Source organism: Protomyctophum bolini (assembly GCF_963924005.1).
Source record: "Protomyctophum bolini genome assembly, chromosome: 8".
Classification (NCBI taxonomy): Eukaryota; Metazoa; Chordata; class Actinopteri; order Myctophiformes; family Myctophidae; genus Protomyctophum; species Protomyctophum bolini.
This window is the reverse complement of record NC_137869.1, coordinates 41898986-41919055: the sequence shown is the minus strand read 5'-3', so window position 1 is coordinate 41919055 and position 20070 is coordinate 41898986. Positions and strand designations below refer to the sequence as shown.

At 42.1% G+C, this 20070-nt stretch overlaps 1 protein-coding gene across 1 annotated transcript in view; it reads left to right on the top strand.

Moving 5' to 3' along the window:
* The first annotated feature begins 11443 nt into the window (after positions 1 to 11443).
* abca7 (ATP-binding cassette, sub-family A (ABC1), member 7) overlaps positions 11444 to 20070 on the top strand; it is a 123654-nt gene continuing 115027 nt past the window's right edge. Inside the window, 5 exon segments of the mRNA XM_080770351.1 lie at positions 11444 to 11522; positions 15108 to 15201; positions 15365 to 15458; positions 18258 to 18399; positions 19269 to 19396. Coding sequence (XP_080626477.1) covers positions 15136 to 15201; positions 15365 to 15458; positions 18258 to 18399; positions 19269 to 19396 — 430 coding nt within the window. The 5' untranslated portion in view covers positions 11444 to 11522; positions 15108 to 15135.

The window sequence follows — 20070 nt, the reverse complement described above, 5'->3', positions numbered from 1 at the left end:
TTCTAAATCCTGAAAAACCCACGTTTCTATGTCTGTGGTTCCCAAACTTCATGTCGAGGACCTCCAGAATTATCTGTATTTGGCCGCCGACCCCATCTGAAAATTATGTAGTTCCAGGGAGGGACACCCCGGAAGCAAAGGTTTGAATTAAAAACGTTTGCTCTGAAAGAGCATGTAGTCAAAGATTTGTGCCACATTTTCACGATTTTTCAAAAATGGCAGATCTACAAGCTCGTATTGTGGCAGAGCTGCTAGTTTTCAATAGCTAAAATATAACTTGATGCTTAAAACCAAATCCAAAATGGGTTAATAATGGGAAATCCTGTCAATTTCTTCAAGTGTGTACACACTGTACACTGAGGCACAGACACATGAGGGTCTATTCATTGGGTACCTAAACTAAATCATTAAAAAGAAATCCCACCCGTATGAAGTGATTATACATCAGCTCATGAACGACTGAATTTATGTGATTGGTTAGCCAATTTGCTCGTCTACATATGACGTAAATCTTCCCTTCATTGTCGATGGCATTTAATGTTTGTGTGTTTATGTCATATTTGAGGCACAGATGACCTAATTTCTCCTTTCATTGAACTGAATATGTGATTGGTTAGCCGATTTGCTCGTCTACATATCGTTGCTGTCGGGAGGAAACCTCATAACGTTTTACACTTATTAGTGTTTTGTTATTAAATTATATTGCGATTAATTCAGGGTCCAGTGGTGGAATGTAACTAGGCACATTTAATTTAATTTGTACTAACTGGGCACAAATTATTTCTACTTTACTGAGTATTTTACTTCCACAGCCACTACATCTCGTAGGCAAATTGTAACTGCTGTAATTTGTTTGGTATTTAATTTCAGTTATTGCTCATATATGCTTATTATTCAATGCATGTCAAAGTTGGGCCGGAAGTGCCATTGTTTTGGCTAATGCGAACCCTTTATATGGCCGTCTGGTGTCGGGTAGACATAGGTGCACACCTGTCACTTGACAAATGTTTTGTATTATATTTTCTTTAATTTATGATGTGCTGTATTATGTTTATGCCATGTTTATGCCGTGTTTGTTACCAGTTCAACGGTTTCAATAAATCCAGCAGTATGCAGAACAACTGACTCATTTCTTTAGTTGAGCTGAGGGAGTGATACAAATGATGATCTTAATTGTTTGAAAACTTTAGATATAGCTACTTTGTAGATTTTGATTATTAGCTCTGATCAGATCGTCAATCTCACTTCTGTTATTTTCAAATTGCCAAAGTGAGCTTGTAGCTCTGACATTTAAAAATAACTAATACATTTGAAAACATGTGAAATGGGTCCTTCTGAGTACTTTTTACTTGTGGTATTTTGATGCAATTACTTTTACTCAAGTAAATTTTGATGACTGAACTCTTACTCTTAGTATTTCTACAATCTGGTTGGTACTTTTACTTGGTAGTCAAACATGTGAGTACTTTTTCCACCACTTTTTAGGAGCAGGAGTCATCTTTCATGATACAGAATGTGGTGGAGCAGTAATTGCTCAGACACTTGGGCCCATAGACCAGAGCCAGGGGGACATCGGTCACTGTCAATTCTATTCAACCCTATACTGTAGTTAACTTGTTTCTCAAACCTTTTAATGTTAAGTCCATAGACTCGGCTGCCGCATGATGTTTTAGCCTGGCTAATAAGCCAGACCGAATCAGCCGTTGGCAAAATATAATTGCCTGCCAGGGTGTAATTTGATTCTGGCTTATTAGTCAAAGTTGGTGTTGTGATTTTATATATTGTCAATGACTTCCATGAGAGGGGGGGAGAGGTGGTGGAGTTAGTTGCTTTAGCAGACATTTTGAGGGTCCAATGGAGAATTGCTGAAGTTGTAAAGGAGAAGGTTTCCATATCCAAGAACAACAGTACACCAGTGTTGCCAGTAGATGGCAATGTGAATCCACACATGAAAACAAGTATGCTTTATGCCATGGTGTTGTCCACTCACAGTTAACAGTTTTTGTATTGAGTTGTGCTTGAAATCATCATCATCATACTAAAATTCAGCGAATGTCTGAATGTCTGTCTGAATGTCCCTGCCAGCGCTATAAGCGCTTTATCTCAACATTGGCTGGCCCAATCACTCCAATTTCGCACATTAATGATTTATAATGAATTTATTAGTGGATTAAAAAATGCACAAATGGGTACTGTCAATATGACATGAATATGAATGCAAAGTAGCGGTACATGTGTGGACAGGCTACCTGTCGCCGTTGTGCATGGTGAGATGTGTGCAAACCGTGTAGTTTATCAGGAGAAGAATACCAAAGGATGCAACATTAATTTATTAGTGAATGCACCCTCACACACCTGCGTCCCTTGGCGACACCTGCATCACAGGCCACCGTTCTCACCGTTACCCCACTGGCATGCTTCCTCTAGCTAGCGCTGCAACACAACAAATTGTGCCCTATACAATTTGGCGCCGCTGACTGTGTGTGTGCGTGTTGCATCCTTTGGTAAGCTTCTCCTGATAGACTACACGGTTTGCACACATCTCACTATGCACCGCGGCGACAGGTAGCCTGTCCACACATGGACCGCTACTTTGCATTCATATTCATGTCATATTTACAGTACTACGGCCTTCACAGTGTGTGTGTGTGTGTGTGTGTGTGTGTGTGTGTGTGTGTGTGCCAGGAGGCGGTGTGTGTGTGTGTGTGTGTGTGTGTGTGTGTGCGCGCACCTCACAATCTCCGATCATCTTAATATATTTATATACGCTCCAAAAAGCGATCATATTTTGCGGGACAGACGGATGAGGAGCAGAAATGAAGCGCCAGCATATTGATCCATTTATCACCACGGAGAGCGCCCTGGATGAGGAGATACGAGTCATTCATGGGAGTCAATGACAAGCTAATAGTTGCACAGAGCGTTAGCATACGGCAAGCGAAAAGCGAAATGCCAAAAAAACAAATAGGAATCATTCTGAATATTCTTATCTCGCCCCGTGTCGTTTGGACGTCGCTAGGACGTCCACAGACGAACGCACCTCTCGGTTCCAATCCTTATGACGTTTCCAGACGATTTATGTACTAAATGTGTGCGCGCGTGTGAGAGGCACGCTAAACTGTCAACACTTCTACAATAAGCAACAATATAGCTGACTGTCAAACATCATTGTCCAATGTTCTTTCAGAGCAGTGGTTCTCAAACATTATGCATACAGTATACACAGCACATAACCCAAAGTCTGCAAATACTTTGAGTGTGCATATCCCCGGGTATGGACTAGTGTACTGTAATTCTGAAATCAATCAAAGCGAATAGCCCCTCATTTGTAAAATAAATGTAAGCCTATATATAAAATAAAATATAAAATAAATTATTATTTAAGATAATGTTTCTCACTGTTGAGCTATTTTCATGTTTGGATGACACTATTAAAGGATGGAACCATGTAGACCTAGAATGCCAGTGATCATTTAATTAACTTCGTAAATGTTCAATCATGTGAAATACTGTACAAACTGTATGAAACAACAAGAGCCATTTAGTCCAATAATTAAATGGCAGAGGTTGGACAAAATGTTATTACGGTATTTTATTTCACCTTTCTGACAGGACATTAGGTCTACTAGCCAAGCATTAGTTTTTAATGCAAAACTAATGCTTGGAATCATGAAAACCCCCTAGTTTAACACGTCACATGCTATTTAAAGCATAATGCAATTTAGAAAAAATTGCCTTATAATATGTTATCAATAGGGACAAGGCAAATTTAGGATATTAGCAGTGAGCAGATTACGGAAGATTTTTATCCTGGCTAGTAGGCCCTAATGTCCTGTCAGAATCAGTCTTTTTTTTAACTGAAAAGTTAGTTTGACATTTAAACCGACCAATCAACGAGCAGCGACAGGCGACAGCCCAACAGTCAACCAATCAATGACGGACGAGGGGCGGGCCGCGCCGCCGCGGGGACGAGCACACGTCACGGGCTGCGCTGCAGATAAAAAGCCAAGTCGCACGCTCTCAACTTTCAGATGCATTGAATCCTAAACAGAGACAGTCGCATCTACCAACCTGCTTAACAGCATCATTACCAGTTACCACCACCTGCTCAACAGCCACAGACATCACTTGCCTACCACCGTTACACACAGTTACATAGAGGATACATCGAACCACGAAAGGAACCAGTGTTTATTGATTTTCCTGACTTCAACAGTGAGTTTTTTTTCCCCGAACGGAACGGTCTGTTACTGTTGCCGCCTGTCGGTATCGTTGCGTGTAGTTGTGTTTTTCAAATACGTTTGTTAGCATTTGGGCTGTATCGTGTTGCGTCTATAAGTCTGTAGTTTTGTTTTTCAAACGTTTGTGTTGTAAGCATTTGGGTTTTGGTATCATCGTTGCCTCGATAACGTCTATAGTTGTGTTTTTCAAATACGTTTGTTAGCATTTGGGCTGTATCGTCGTGTCGGTATCGTCAACGTCTGTAGTTGTGTTTTTTAAAATACGTTTGTAAGCGTTTGTGCTGTCTGTATCGTCGTTGCGTCGATAACGTCTGTAGTTGTGTTTTTAAAATACGTTTGTTAGCATTTGGGCTGTATCGTGTTGCGTCTAAGTCTGTAGTTTTGTTTTTCAAATAAGTTTGTATTGTAAGCATTTGGGTTTTGGTATCATCGTTGCCTCGATAACGTCTGTAATTGTGATTTTCATTAACGTTTGAAAGCATTTAGGCTGTCGGTAGCCGTTGTAACCTAGCTAGGCCACAACTACTATCACTGAGGGCAATTGTTTTTTGCACCGTCAGGTTCCCGTCTTAATTATTACCGTTGTACTGGGTTTAAAACTTAAGTTAGTTAGGCTGCCTACATTTAACAGTTAACTCAAATTGTGGCTCGGCCATTACATTTTGAATCAAACTAACATAGCGGCAGTCACAGACCTCAGCTAACTACTTGTAGCATAAATAATACTCATTGTTAGATCTGTTGTTTTTTTTACATTTCTCTTTCACAGGTGTATCAGCCTTGTTCAGCTCTCTCTCTCTCTCCACAGGCAGAGCAGAACCTCTCTCTATCTCTCCACAGGCAGAGCAGAACCTCTCTCTATCTCTCCACAGGCAGAGCAGAACCTCTCTCTCTCTCTCTCTCTCTCTCTCCCTCCACAGAATGGAGCAGTATCGCATCAGGTTGATCAACGAGCCGGCTGTCTCTGGACGTGCAGGTAAGTTCAGGGCTCGTTCCAGAAGGGAGGTAGACGTCCGCGTGGACAACCTGGTGAACCGAGCCCTGACCGCTGACGACTTGGCCACCATCACAGCGTGTGTCCCTGAACTGTACCGCCAGTTCAACGAGGTAAGTGACGTTTCCTCACTAGTAGTAGTTGAGAAGCAGCTGCTCAGACTTCCGAAGGATGTCACGCCCGTTGTTGAGGAGAGACCCTGTGCATGCTACTTTGACAAGCGTACTAAGGAGTGGAGGCCGGTGCTTCCTTGGTATGACCCTTGTAGAAAGCAGTGGGTACCAGCTTTTATCCGTAAAGTCGCCCGGTGTTGCTGTAAGCGCTATGTCCCCAGTACTAAGACGTGGGTGCTAGTCCGCCCTCCCACGCCCCCAAAAGCCGTGGTGACTACCCAGAGCAACGTTCTCTTCCAGGAGTTCTCTGGTTCCCTGGTGACTCCGTCCCACCCTGACACCCTAACGCCCCCCTTCAGGTGTTGGAACGCCCGCTGTGGCAGCCGTTATGACCTCGTGGAGGTGAACGGTCAGCAGCTGGCCAGAGTCATCTCTGGTGTCTCCGCCACATGGGAGCTCGGTGGAAGGCCAGTACAAAGGCAGTGGAGAGTGACTGTCTATAGGTCAGACGGACAGATGCAGCTGTCCGTGTTCTGTAGCTTCCCTGAAAAGGTACGGAGGCGTATCGTCTTTAGTCACGGGGCAGAAGTGACTGAAGGGGGGGGGCTGGAGAGGAAGACCGATGTCGATGGTATTGGTCTCATCGACAGAGGCCCTCCTCGAAGCAAGACAGGTCTAAGACTGTAACTCAGACAGACCTGGGGTGCGCTGGTCATTGTAGCAGCTGCATGCACAGGGTCTTTCCTTTCCTACGGGGGTGCATCAAGTTAATCAAGGAGCCGTCCATCTCTGGACATGCAGCTAAGTTGAGGGCCAGACATTTTTATTTCATACCTTACACTTATAGAATTGTGTGGATTAATAACGGAATTCTTTTAGTAGTACTTCATGAGAGGAGCGACCAGGTAAGTGACCTTTCCTAGACGACAAGCAGCTCTTAAGGACCTCTGGTACAGGTTGGTTTGGTGCCTTTTCAGCAGGAATTGGATCTTGGAGGCATAGATCTTGTTCCTCCACATGTGCTAGGCCTCACAGAGAAACTTGACACTGTCTCTCTACTCTATAGGGTTTAACTTTTAACGACGAGTAATAGTCGCAAAGAAAACAAATAAATAAAACCCCCCCTCTCTCTCCACAGAGCAGCAGAATGGAGCAGTATTCTGACCAGTATTGCATCAACAAAAAAAAGTAATGTCGTGCCTGTCTGTTTTCTGCACTAACTATGTCTAGTTTGTCCACAGGTTTCTACTGACGGAGTCTTGCGTGCTGATCGTCACCAGTCAGTTGGCCTCGTGTCTGGCGGGCTAGCCCTTCAACCCTGTGATGGTCACTGGCCTTGGCGTCTTGCGGGGCCAGACTCTAGGTTGCGTCTTGCAACGTCTGTCTATGGGGCGTCTGGGTGTGGTAAGAGGTAAAGTACTCTCCCACCACTGCAGCATTAACTGCGGTGCCTCCAACTTGGCCTGGCGCTCCATCAAACACAATTGGCCGTGTTTACGGGTGGGAACTTAATCTGGCGATGGATCAAGTGACCGTCCCTTTTGCTGCACTGCAGAAGCTACTTGCAAGTGTGTATGGGAGGATGCACACAGTAGTTTATACCTCCCCAGCTGTGGTGGTGGTGCCAGCAACAGGGACTCGAGGACACTTGGGGCAATTGGGAATTGGCGATGACTAAATTGGGACTCCTTCCATGGATTGTCGCCTTGACGTGGCGGAGGAGCTTATGTATTTCTTACCCAGAGAGCAGGTCATGGCAGTTACATGCCGGACAGCTCAAACGGTAAGGGATCAACTAAGGACAATCCCTAGATAGAACAAACCTGTGTTACAGAAATCGCCACAAGGGTATCCGAGACACCACCGTGGAGCATGCTAGGAGGTGTGGTGGTGGTGGGAGATCTCTACAACACTGAGCAGGGACCCCAGGTAAATCACAACTGCTGCACTGTTAACCCATTTTGACCTGAGATCAGATTCTAAAAATGTCTTCTACATCCTGACAGTTTTCTGAAAAAGCTATGTGTCTATGTCAGTGGTTCGTTTTTCAAAAATAGCAGACCTACAAGCTCGTAGCGCGCTATGAGCTTGTAGATCTGCTATTTTTCAATAGCTAAAGCATAACATAGTGCTAACACCAAAAGGGGTTCCCGCCCCAAAATGGGTTAAAAGTGTCATTTTAGATTATCGCATTGGATATCAGCAGATATACCAAGCTCATATCTGCTATTTTTGACAAATCTTGAAGATTTGTGGTCTGCGGCCAAATGCATATCAATTTGAGAACTACTGATTTAGAAGGGATTTGTAGAATCGGGCTCGGGTGCTATTGGGTTAATGAAAAAAGACGGTCACACTAAATTAGTAAAAATGTCGAGATAGATTGGGAACTGATCAATAAAAGTTGCCTAAATGGCGGTCCGTGGCTGAATGCTCATCAAACTGGAAATGTAAAAGGTTGAGAATCTAAATGAAATGTCAGGTCGAACTACTAGTATTGATTATGCACTGAGTTATTTGAGGCATGACAATGGTGAAATGTATTGAGCCAGTATATGAACACAACCTGTTCTTTGCAGGTGGATGAGGAGCAGTTCACTACATCAGCAGTGGGAAGAAGGAGGGAGCCAAGCTGATGTGTGGAGGAGGCGTGGCCATCCAGCCCACCGTGTTTGGAGATGTCCCTGACAACATGACTATCGCTGGTGATGAGGAATCAGGACAGACATTTTTATTTCATACCTTACACATATAGAATTGTGTGGATTAATACAGAATGCTTTTATTACAGTTTGTGTAAAGTTTAAGCACTTGAACTTCTATGAGAGAATTCGATTGTATTTTAAGGTTAGGCACTTGCCACTTAGCCAGTTGCACCACCTCAAGCTAAGTTCAAACTTAGTCTCGTTATAGTAACGTAACTTAGTCTACGAGCTTGTAGGTCTGCTATTTTTTTTTTAATCGTAAAATTTGTCGCAAATCTTTGAATATATATTCTTTCAAAGTGAATGTTTTTAAATCGGGTCTAAATGGCTTGACTTAAAAGCCATATTTAGACCTGAGGATGATTCTACAAATGCCTTCTAAATCCTGAAAAACCCACGTTTCTATGTCTGTGGTTCCCAAACTTCATGTCGAGGACCTCCAGAATTATCTGTATTTGGCCGCCGACCCCATCTGAAAATTATGTAGTTCCAGGGAGGGACACCCCGGAAGCAAAGGTTTGAATTAAAAACGTTTGCTCTGAAAGAGCATGTAGTCAAAGATTTGTGCCACATTTTCACGATTTTTCTAAAATGGCAGATCTACAAGCTCGTATTGTGGCAGAGCTGCTAGTTTTCAATAGCTAAAATATAACTTGATGCTTAAAACACAAAGGGGTTCCCGTCCAAAATGGGTTAATAATGGGAAATCCTGTCAATTTCTTCAAGTGTGTACACACTGTACACTGAGGCACAGACACATAAGGGTCTATTCATTGGGTACCTAAACTAAATCATTAAAAAGAAATCCCACCCGTATGAAGTGATTATACCAGCTGATGAACGACTGAATTTATGTGATTGGTTAGCCAATTTGCTTGTCTACATATGACGTAAATCTTCCCTTCATTGTCAATGGCATTTAATGTTTGTGTGTTTATCATATTTGAGGCACATGTGACCTAATTTCTCCTTTCATTGAACTGAATATGTGATTGGTTAGCCGATTTGCTCGTCTACATATCGTTGCTGTCGGGAGGAAACCTCATAACGTTTTACACTTATTAGTGTTTTGTTATTAAATTATATTGCGATTAATTCAGGGTCCAGTGGTGGAATGTAACTAGGCACATTTAATTTAATTTGTACTAACTGGGCACAAATTATTTCTACTTTACTGAGTATTTTACTTCTACTCCACATTTTTATTTTCAAATTGCCAAAGTGAGCTTGTAGCTCTGACATTTAAAAATAACTTTAATACATTTGAAAACATGTGACATGGGTCCTGAGTACTTTTTACTTGTGGTATTTTGATGCAATTACTTTTACTTAAGTAAATTTTGATGACTGAACTCTTACTCTTAGTATTTCTACAATCTGGTTGGTACTTTTACTTGGTAGTCAAACATGTGAGTACTTTTTCCACCACTTTATAGGTGCAGGAGTCATCTTTCATGATACAGAATGTGGTGGAGCAGTAATTGCTCAGACACTTGGGCCCATAGACCAGAGCCAGGGGGACATCGGTCACTGTCAATTCTATTCAACCCTATACTGTAGTTAACTTGTTTCTCAAACCTTTTAATGTTAAGTCCATAGACAGGCTAAAACTGATGTTTTAGCCTGGCTAATAAGCCAGACCGAATCAGCCGTTGGCAAAAAATAATTGCCTGCTGGGGTGTAATTTGAGTCTGGCTTATTAGTCAAAGTTGGTGTGTTGACTTTATATATTGTCAATGACTTCCATGAGAGGGGGGGAGGTGGTGGAGTTAGTTGCTTTAGCAGACATTTTGAGGGTCCAATGGAGAATTGCTCAAGTTGTAAAGGAGAAGGTTTCCATATCCAAGAACAACAGATCATACCGGGCATGATTCATAACCTACATAGTATTGTGAAGTTCACATTGACAAAGGAATGAGTATTCTCCAGCTCTTTAGTTAAGACACTAAGCCACTAAGGTCTCACTTGGCCTTTTCTGAAACTTGGCAGCCCTGCCTTTGGAGTGGAACGTAGGAAAGAACTTGACGTTGATGTTCAAGGTTTATATGTATTGTCATGTCTTGTGTACAGCTGCATGAAGATACAAATTTGTTCAGCCCCTTGGATATTCTATCTGCATTAATGACAGTTGCAGTAATCGACAAGGGGGTTGCTTGTGCACCAGCAGCAGTACACCAGTGTTGCCAGTAGATGGCAATGTGAATCCACACATGAAAACAATGGTCTCACCGAGGGAATGGGGGCTTCCTCCTCCATAGAAGTGTATATTTGTACGTCTCTAAATGTTATGATGAATTGAAAACGATGGAAGTATGCTTTATGGTGTTGTCCACTCACAGTTAACAGTTTTTGTATTGAGTTGTGCTTGAAATGTACTGTAATTCTGCAATCAATCAAAGCGAATAGCCCCTCATTTGTAAAATAAATGTAAGCCTATATATAAAATAAAATAAATTATTATTTAAGAATGTTTCTCACTTTTATTTTCATGTTTGGATGACACTTTTAAAGGATGGAACCATGTAGACCTAGAATGCCTGTGATCATTTAATTAACCTCGTAAATGTTCAATTATGTGAAATACTGTACAAACTGTATGAAACAATAAGAGCCATTTTAGTCCAATAATTAAATGGCTCGAGGTTGGACAAAATTGGATTATTTTATTTCTCACCTTTCTGACAGGACATTAGGTCTACTAGCCAATCATTAGTTTTTCATGCAAAACTAATGCTGGGAATCGATTCAGAATCATGAAAACCCCCTAGTTTAACACGTCACATGCTATTTAAAGCATAATGCAATTTAGAAAATATTGCCTTATAATATGTTATCAATAGCGACAAGGCAAATTTAGGATATTAGCAGTGAGCAGATTACGGTAGATTTTTTAAATCCTGGCTAGTAGACCTAATGTCCTGTCAGAATCAGTTGAGAAACAAAATAATCCAATTTGGTCCAACCTGAGGAATTTTTTACTTAATTTATTGGACTAATTCTAGGGCTATAGGAACCATGTTGTTTTATTTTATTGCCTGCGTATTTTAAAAACACTTTTTCAAAATAACCATATATATATTGGCATATTCAATCTTTAGTCATTTCAGCATTGGGATAAAATAAACATATAGGCCTACAGGTATATTTGTATAGCAGTTTACGCTGCACTACAGTAACCTTGGGTAACACTGCTCTGTCACCGCCCACTGGCCAATCAGCTGTCTTTCCGCATCAAAACACAGACCACGCAAACCAATCAGATGCTGTACCGGCTTCCATGACCCGGGTCCTTAATCCCGCTCTGGCCAATGAGCGGCGTGCAGTGGGGCGGGCCCTGCGTAGATTACCTCTCTCATTACAAACAGTGACATGGAAATGGAGAGAGAGAGACACACACACAGCCGCAGGACGCTCACTTGTTTGGATACGGAAATAAACTAAAGCGAGTGTTATCACCTCTATACCGAAGGTAATGAATACTGAATACTACTTGATATATTTAACCATTTAATTATGCCATAGTTCATTCATTGTGTGTGAAGAGGGCGCACGGTATTATCACTGGCAGAGCAGATGCATTATCATCATCATCACTCGTTGTTTATAGCTCTGCATCATATACGTTAGGTAAGGTTAAATATTGATTCAACGCAAACTTGCACCTTGTTTATGTGCCATATTTTAAAAGGAATTATACTGGATGCTGTGGATAGGCTGTCATATTAAGACTGCGCTCATGTTTTTAAACCATACAGGCTATAAAATAGTATAAATGCTGCAGGCTACTGTCTTTTGTATAAATACTTTTTTAAAGGTTAATTTCTGTTATAAGTGGGGTTTTTTATAGCCTACTGCATTGGCCATGTCTTGGCCAGTATCACTTTAATTGAGGTTTAACGTCAAAGTGACTTCCTGGTTAAAGGTTTTAATACTATACTATACTTTCACATTACATACAGTAACTGTGCGTTTCTATTTTTGTTGATGTTCTTAAACTGTGGTTGCTAATGTTGTAGCATCACATTATTATTGTGTAAAACCTAACACCGGGTTAAAATATGGTGTGTGTATTTTAATGAACATCTTGTGTGAAATGTAGCTGACACTGACCTAGATATACTTGCTCCTATAAGTAAACATAGTTGTGTAGACTGACAGACACTTTTCAAAGCAGGGAAAGGATGAGGAAATGAGAAATTACTTGGCATTGTTGGCAAAGAGCACCTACTCTACGTTAATACTGTAGTGTACTGTATCCAAGACCCCACATCTTTGTGTTGATGCTGATACTTATGCGTGTCAGGGGTTGACACTAAAGGTCTCAGAGGCACTTGCATGTCGGGCAGGTACAGGTCATGTTCTACAAAGGTCATGTCCATGTAGCAGAGTGGTTCACAACCTCAGCCTGATGGCCTAAAAGTCTGATATCTCCCCCGAGTCCTCTTTGGCTCACCTCTCCAAGTACCTGGGTTTGATTCCCGGGTGTTACACCCACCTGCCCGAAAAGTATCGAATCATCGATTAATTGATTTCAGTTGTTAGCGTCCCTAATATGGTGAACTATGTCCAACTTGACATGAGTGTAAACCACATACTGTACATTTTATCCATCAGAGGTGCCAGGGCAGGTGGGCAACCCTTTAATAGTGTCAACACCTGCGTGTTTACAGCAGAAATCTGCAATAGTGGGAAAAGTACTCGCATTTTGTACATAAGTGAAAGTATCAATACTGCAATGTAGAAGTATACTCTGTTACAAGTGAATGTCCAGAACACAACATTTACTTGAGTAAAAGTACAAAAGTATTGGCAAGTACTCATTATGCAGTCTTGCAATCTTTTACAAGCTCAAGTGTAGATTGCCTACTGCATGTTCAAATGGGCCGAAATGTACAGTATATAGGGCTGAACTGTATGTTTTGTAATAATAATCTAAATATACAAAGTAACTAGTAATTCAAGTTTTCAAATAATTGTAGTGGAGTAAAAGTACAATATTTGCCTAGTCTGAGATGTAGTGGAGTAGAAGTAAAAGTATTGAAAATTGGAAATGCTCAAGTAAAGTCAAACAATACTTCAAATTGTACTTAAGTACGGTGCTTAAATTGAGTAAATATACTTAGTTACTCTACACCATGTTTACCGGTGTAAACAGATGAACGACCGTAAGAACCCTGTTGTGGACTTACAAGTAAAATGGAGCTTCTCTTTAATCTGTTGTTCTCCGTCCGAAAGCACGGTTGACAGATTAAAAGATGCCGGCAGTGTCTTCTGTTTAGCACTGGTGTAGGAAGCCGCCACGCCAGAGTTTAAAGTTGATGTAGCAAACGTCTGTGTTGCAGTTAAGCTTGTTTAGAATAGATCATGAGGATTGCCAATTTGACCATAATGGCGCGGAAGGTCAGTCAGTTTACACACCGAGAGCTGGTCACTCAATAAATCGTTGCTGCATGGTGGACAGAAGCCTCTTTATCCCATTTTGGGGCGGAAACCCCTGTTGGTGTTATAGCATTATGTTATGCTTTAGCTATTTGAATATAGCAGATCTACAAGCTCATAGCGCGCCACCGAGTGGCGCGCTATGAGCTTGTAGGTCTGCTATTTTTGAAAAATCTAAGAACGACTGACACAGAAACATAGCTTTTTTTTTTGGGAAAACTGTCAGGATGTAGAAGACATTTTTAGAATCTGATCTCGGGTCAGAATGGGTTATATTAATGTACTACTAAGGACCTGCTTGCTGATCACACTACAGCCAGTCACACACAAACGGTGTCAAAAGCAACAGATCCTCGTGCCGCACTTCAAGCTTGTCCTATAGCTGCTGCTTTTGCCAAATGACGTTATGACGATGACGTCCTCCGGTGACGTTCAGGACTATAGGCCAGATCACAGCCCATATGGGGGATGATCTTCACCTCATTTCCAGGACGTCTTCTTTATTCTGGGCCAGATCTGACTATAGGAAGAAGGTATACATGTAGGAAGTCGCGCACACCGTTATTTAAGCTCCTATACATTGTATTAAGGGATCAGGAATCAACGTTTCGACTCCTCCAGGTCTTCATCAGGAATCATGATTGTATATTCTTGTCCTGGCGTCCTGCACCCCCGTCGACATTTTTGAGACGTGCGTGCTCTTCCAGATCTGACTATCGTCTTGAATTATATGGACAAAAGGTATCCTTCCTCCAAGTAGCACTGCTTGTTCAAAATGTGAACTGTGGACTTGAAAAGAAAATAATCCAAGCCGGCACTCCGTCTTTAGGTGAAGAATGAAATAGTTTATTTGATGATGAGCGAGGCAAATACATATTAATAACGTTTCGACCAAAAGGTCTTCGTCAGGGTCTTGAATTGACTTGATCTGGCCTACAATACCAAGACGTCACTGAATTCGTCCAGGTTTCCGGTTAACCGTGCTCGCTGGGTTTCACCCCCAACATGAAACAAAAATAATCACTGTTCCTGTGTGGGACTCCCAGGGGTCTTAAGAGGGGGGTGTCACGACGGAAAACAGAGCAATCCAAGAAGTACAGAACCAACCCGGGTGCAGTTTACTACGTTTCGAAGGTTAAATAACAACTAGTTAGTAAAAACTCATTCTGTTGAGAATGTTGTGTTCCAACTCTAGACACAACATGATCGGAACGACATACTGTATTGTGTGTGTGTGTGTGTGTGTGTGTGTGTGTGTGTGTGTGTGTGTGTGTGTGTGTGTGTGTGTGTGTGTGTGTGTGTGTGTGTGTGTGTGTGTGTGTGTGTGTGTGTGTGTGTGTGTGTGTGTGTGTGTGTGTGTGTGTGTGTGTGTGTGTGTGTGTGTGTGTGTGTGTGTGTGTGTGTGTGTGTGTGTGTGTGTGTGTGTGTGTGTGTGTGTGTGTGTGTGTGTGTGTGTGTGTGTGTGTGTGTGTGTGTGTGTGTGTGTGTGTGTGTGTGTGTGTGTGTGTGTGTGTGTGTGTGTGTGTGTGTGTGTGTGTGTGTGTGTGTGTGTGTGTGTGTGTGTGTGTGTGTGTGTGTGTGTGTGTGTGTGTGTGTGTGTGTGTGTGTGTGTCAGCATGGCCAGATAGCTCCAGGTCCCAGTGATGGGGTTTCTTACACAGCTGCAGCTCCTGCTCTGGAAGAACATCACCCTCAGACGGAGAAACAAGGTATTAGAACCTCCATACTGTTTTGTTTGTGTTATTAATGGTAATAATATAATCATTATTATTATGCACTAAGCAGGGTTCAAGTGGTTAAATGCCTGTATTCTGTACTGTTCTATTTTCTTCCGTAACATTATGTTTGATGTCGTTTTGTTTCTTTCATCAGATCCAGCTGCTCATCGAGCTCCTGTGGCCTCTCTTCCTGTTCGTCATCCTCATCTCCGTGCGTCACTCTCACCCTCCGTACAAACAGAGCCAATGTGAGTGTTCCTGTTGGATATACTTTAACCCATTCTGACCTGAGATCAGATTCATACGAGGTTTCCGCTGGACACGCACACTGGTCCGATTAACCCATTCTGACCTGAGATCAGATTCTTCGTTCTTCGATTTTTCAAAAATAGCAGACCTACAAGCTCGTAGCGCGCCACTCGGTGGCGCGCTATGAGCTTGTAGATCTGCTGTTTTTCAATAGCTAAAGCATAACATAATGCTAACACCACAATGGGTTCCCGTTCAGAATGGGTTAAAAACGACTTCTTTTCTATCAATGACACGCCCCATATGAAGCGTTGAATTAATTCATGCACACACACGTGTGTGCAAATTTTTGAGCCAATAATTTGATGACCGGCTGAGTCTCCCGGTAGGAATGAAATTCAGGGCTTCATGGGGTGAGTAATTGATAGAAAATAAGTAATTTTTGGGGCTGCTTGTAGACACGTGTGTGTCTGTCCCAACCATTGGTCTATTTGTAATCCGGACAGTGACACTGACTGACCTTTGACTGACTCGTAACATCTCTCGTCTGGTTACAGTAAAAGGATTATAGTTTAGACCTGGCCCATTCGACGTGCCAAACCTCAACTTTGTCTCCATTCATTGGGGATTGAGCGATGATGTCATTTGGCCCTTGACTGTTACTTTGCTCTTTGACCTCTCTGATCCACTCTCTTACATGCGTCCCACACCAAAACACATGCGTGTTAAAGGAGATGTTCGTGCCAGAAGGCTTTCTCACCTGTAGTTGCAGTTGTTTAGTCCTCATGAAGGACTGTTGTTATTTTGTGAAAAAACGCATTGTTGGCTATTTCCCCCTACCCGACCATAAGCCCTGAATGGGGCATTGGATTGTAGTGCTAATTCGCTTATTTCCAAAGCATTTTTTTTATATAGTAACCCCGTTTCCGTGACAACCTTTTATGAGGACTAAACAACTGCAACTAAAGGCACGAAACTAACCACTTTGAGCCCTACTTGTAAATTGGCAATTGTTTTAGATTTCCTTGGGGGAAAGTTTAATTCGTCTCTGTTGGGTGGAAACCTCATAATATGTCCACTTTTTCCAAAAATAGTAGCAGATCGAGATAAGCTCAAAAATCTAAAACGACACAGATGCTTTTCCCAGTTTTAATATGTTTTTACCGACCTGCATCCATTATCATTCCCACCAAGTTTCATGTATAGTTATTACGTGTTACGCACACACGCACGCACATGGCAAGGGATTAACGTGTGTAAAGGTGAGGTGGCGTGCTGTGGGTGTGTGAACCACTACACCACGGTAAATCCCCTCCCGGGTTGCCTCTTCCAACTATAACACTTCATTCCTTCCCTCCTCCCCCTCCTGGCATGGCTATATCTCTCAGCTATACTGTATGTGTATACGTACAGTATAAGCTGATTAGCTTCGTGACACCGGTTCAGCGACAACAGGCACACTTGTCTTTCTATACAACCTGTTCTTTGACTTCTGCCTGGCTGGCTTGTGGCACAGTATATCGCATTACTCTGCATGGGCGATTATAGCCTTTTACAAGTTGAAATTTTAACTGAAAATAAGAAATTATGCTGGTTTACCGCACGGGTCGATTGGACGTGTGGCAAATTGAGGCATAACAATGTACGAACTAATCTAAAGATCCGGGGGTTGATCTGATCATATAGTTGTAGTTACACATTTGCGTGCTACACAACTCCACTGCATTCTGATACTGTCCTTAGTTAACAAACATCTAATGTTGGCCTTCAGCACCCAGCAACAATAGGTGCTTCAGTGTCCCTTAGTTAACACACATCTAATGTTGACCTTCAGCACCCAGCAACAATAGGTGCTCCAGTGTCCCTTAGTTAACAAACATCTAATGTTGGCCTTCAGCACCCAGCAACAATAGGTGCTTCAGTGTCCCTTAGTTAACAAACATCTAATGTTGGCCTTCAGCACCCAGCAACAATAGGTGCTTCAGTGTTCCTTAGTTAACACACATCTAATGTTGGCCTTCAGCACCCAGCAACAATAGGTGCTTCAGTGTTCCTTAGTTAACAAACATCTAATGTTGGCCTTCAGCACCCAGCAACAATAGGTGCTTCAGTGTCCCTTAGTTAACACACATCTAATGTTGGCCTTCAGCACCCAGAAACAATAGGTGCTCCAGTGTTCCTGCAGGGCAATTTACCAAAACGTAGATTAGATTTCTATAATCTTGTTTAATTCTGTTGATAACCAAGAGGGACTGAGGGAGAGCGTTGCATTAATTTCCACACTTGTTAATTTAATTAAATAGTGAAAAACACAATTTTTGGACGGTGGCGTCCAAAAATGGCTTGTGGGCTTGTAGATCAGATATTTACACTATTTACAAAAATTATAGTGTTCATGAATGGTAAATAATGGAGGCTGAGGTATACAGTATGACTTCCAGACAAGGAAAGGACAGGCCTGGAGCGCTCGCAATATAATAAGCTACATCTTATATGGCGGTCGCAGAAATAAGACTCCTTGCTTTGCCGGACACTGCCACATGAGCAAAAGACTCAAGTCATTTCGGATATTCTTCCGTGGAGAGACTATACCCTGCCCGTCAAGAGGAACAAGACCTCTCGCATTTCCAGATGTTCTGAGTGTAGGGACACAGGACTGACTGTGAATGAACTGTAGCAACAGAGACCAGTGGAAGCAGCGACAGCGAGTCGCAGATCTCGACGGCACTTGAAGGATGATGATATGGCTTATGATGGTGGTTGAACACTTGTTGAACCTTTTTGCTCTCCACCTGCAGGTCACTTCCCCAACAAAGCTCTTCCGTCGGCAGGCACGCTGCCGTGGATCCAGAGCATCATCTGCAACATCAACAACCCCTGTTTCCACAGCCCCACCCCCGGAGAGACCCCGGGACAAGTGGGCAACTTTGATAACTCCATGTAAGTATAATGCAGTGGGTATAATAGGCCATGTCACTATAGCACCTGGTCCAGTGCGTTATAGCGAGTCTCTCACTAATGCGCTCTGCTGCTCACGGGGTATACCAACTTCACCAAAAATAAAGAAAACTACTCTACTATAATCACTGAAACAAAGTTTGTTTTGTGTGTTGGTGAAAGCCTATATTCTCCAGGCTGGGAATTAAGCCTCTCAGGACACTGAGGACTTTGGAGCGCTCTCTACAGATCTGGTCAACAAAAATTACGAATACAATATTTTGTTTTATTTCATGCCCCAAAAAGTATATTGTACAGAGAAGCTGTGGGTGCTTTCACCAACACAAAGCAAGATTTGTTTCTTGATTATTTTTGTTAAGTTGGACCCCTCGCACGGCAGTGGGATTTCTTATACCCCTGGCAGGGCAGTTATAGTGAGAGACTCGCTAATGCACTGGACCAGGGCTAGTAGCCAGTCACAATCATTAAGACATGTATTATTTTGTAAAATGACAATCATCTGTGCTAACATTTTCTGGTTAGAGGACTATGAAAAACTGGAATTTTGTTTTGGGAAAGGTATTTTTTGCTTTAGCAGACTTTTTTTATGCAAAGCGTGGAAAAGAAGGCAGAATGTTTTGTTTGTGTAAAAAAGAAAAAAAAACCCCAACAAAACAAACCTGTTTCTTGTACACAATGCAATATTGAAGCAATGATATGGTGTGTCCTGTAAGTCCATGTGGGCTTGGGCGCCTTTGGTGCATGACACAAAAATAAAGAATCTATCCATCTATCATTACATCATTGCCTAATCACAATGAGGCCTATATATATATTAGATAATGGCAATTAACTACTCTGTCCTTCCGCAGTCTGAGCCGGCTGTTCGTTGACGCTCAGACCGTGCTGGCGTACAGCGGTAACCAGAGATTCTACCAGCGCTTCCAGGACCTGCTGGAGAGCATCCAGAGGCTGGGAGAGAGGCCGGGAGCATGGCCCAGTAAGTAATGGAACGGAATACGTCCATTTGACCTTTCTTTTTTTTATGTTCTGGAACATTCTATTAACCCATTTTGACCTGAGACCTCTAAAAAAATGTCTCTGACAGTTTTCTGAAAAAGCTATGTTTCCTATATGTCAGTGGTTTCTTCGATTTTTCAAAAATAGCAGACCTACAAGCTCGTAGCGCGCCACTCGGTGGCGCGCTATGAGCTTGTAGATCTGCTATTTTTCAATAGCTAAAGCATGACATAATGCTAACACATTTTTTTCCTTTTATATACCATATATATTGACTTTGACATAAATAATGACCAAAATGGCTATGCCAGGATGGAAGGGGCTTATTTGTCGGTTGTCGTAGATTTTGTAGTTCATGCAAAAAACAAATCAGACCCGTCTGAAGTGAGTGGTACTGTACTGTACTGTACTGTACTGTACTGTACTGTACTGTACTGTACTGTACTGTACTGTACTGTACTGTACTGTACTGTACTGTACAAGCTCTCCTCCTTGGCCTCAAGCTAATACAATTAATACAATATCATAGTGTTATATTTAGGTGGGTCTACTACTGAGCTGGGTTTCATCTCCGCCATGTTATCTGCTATTTTTGAAGTCGTGAAAATGTGACACAAATCTTTTAATATATATTTCAGAACGAACATTTTTAAC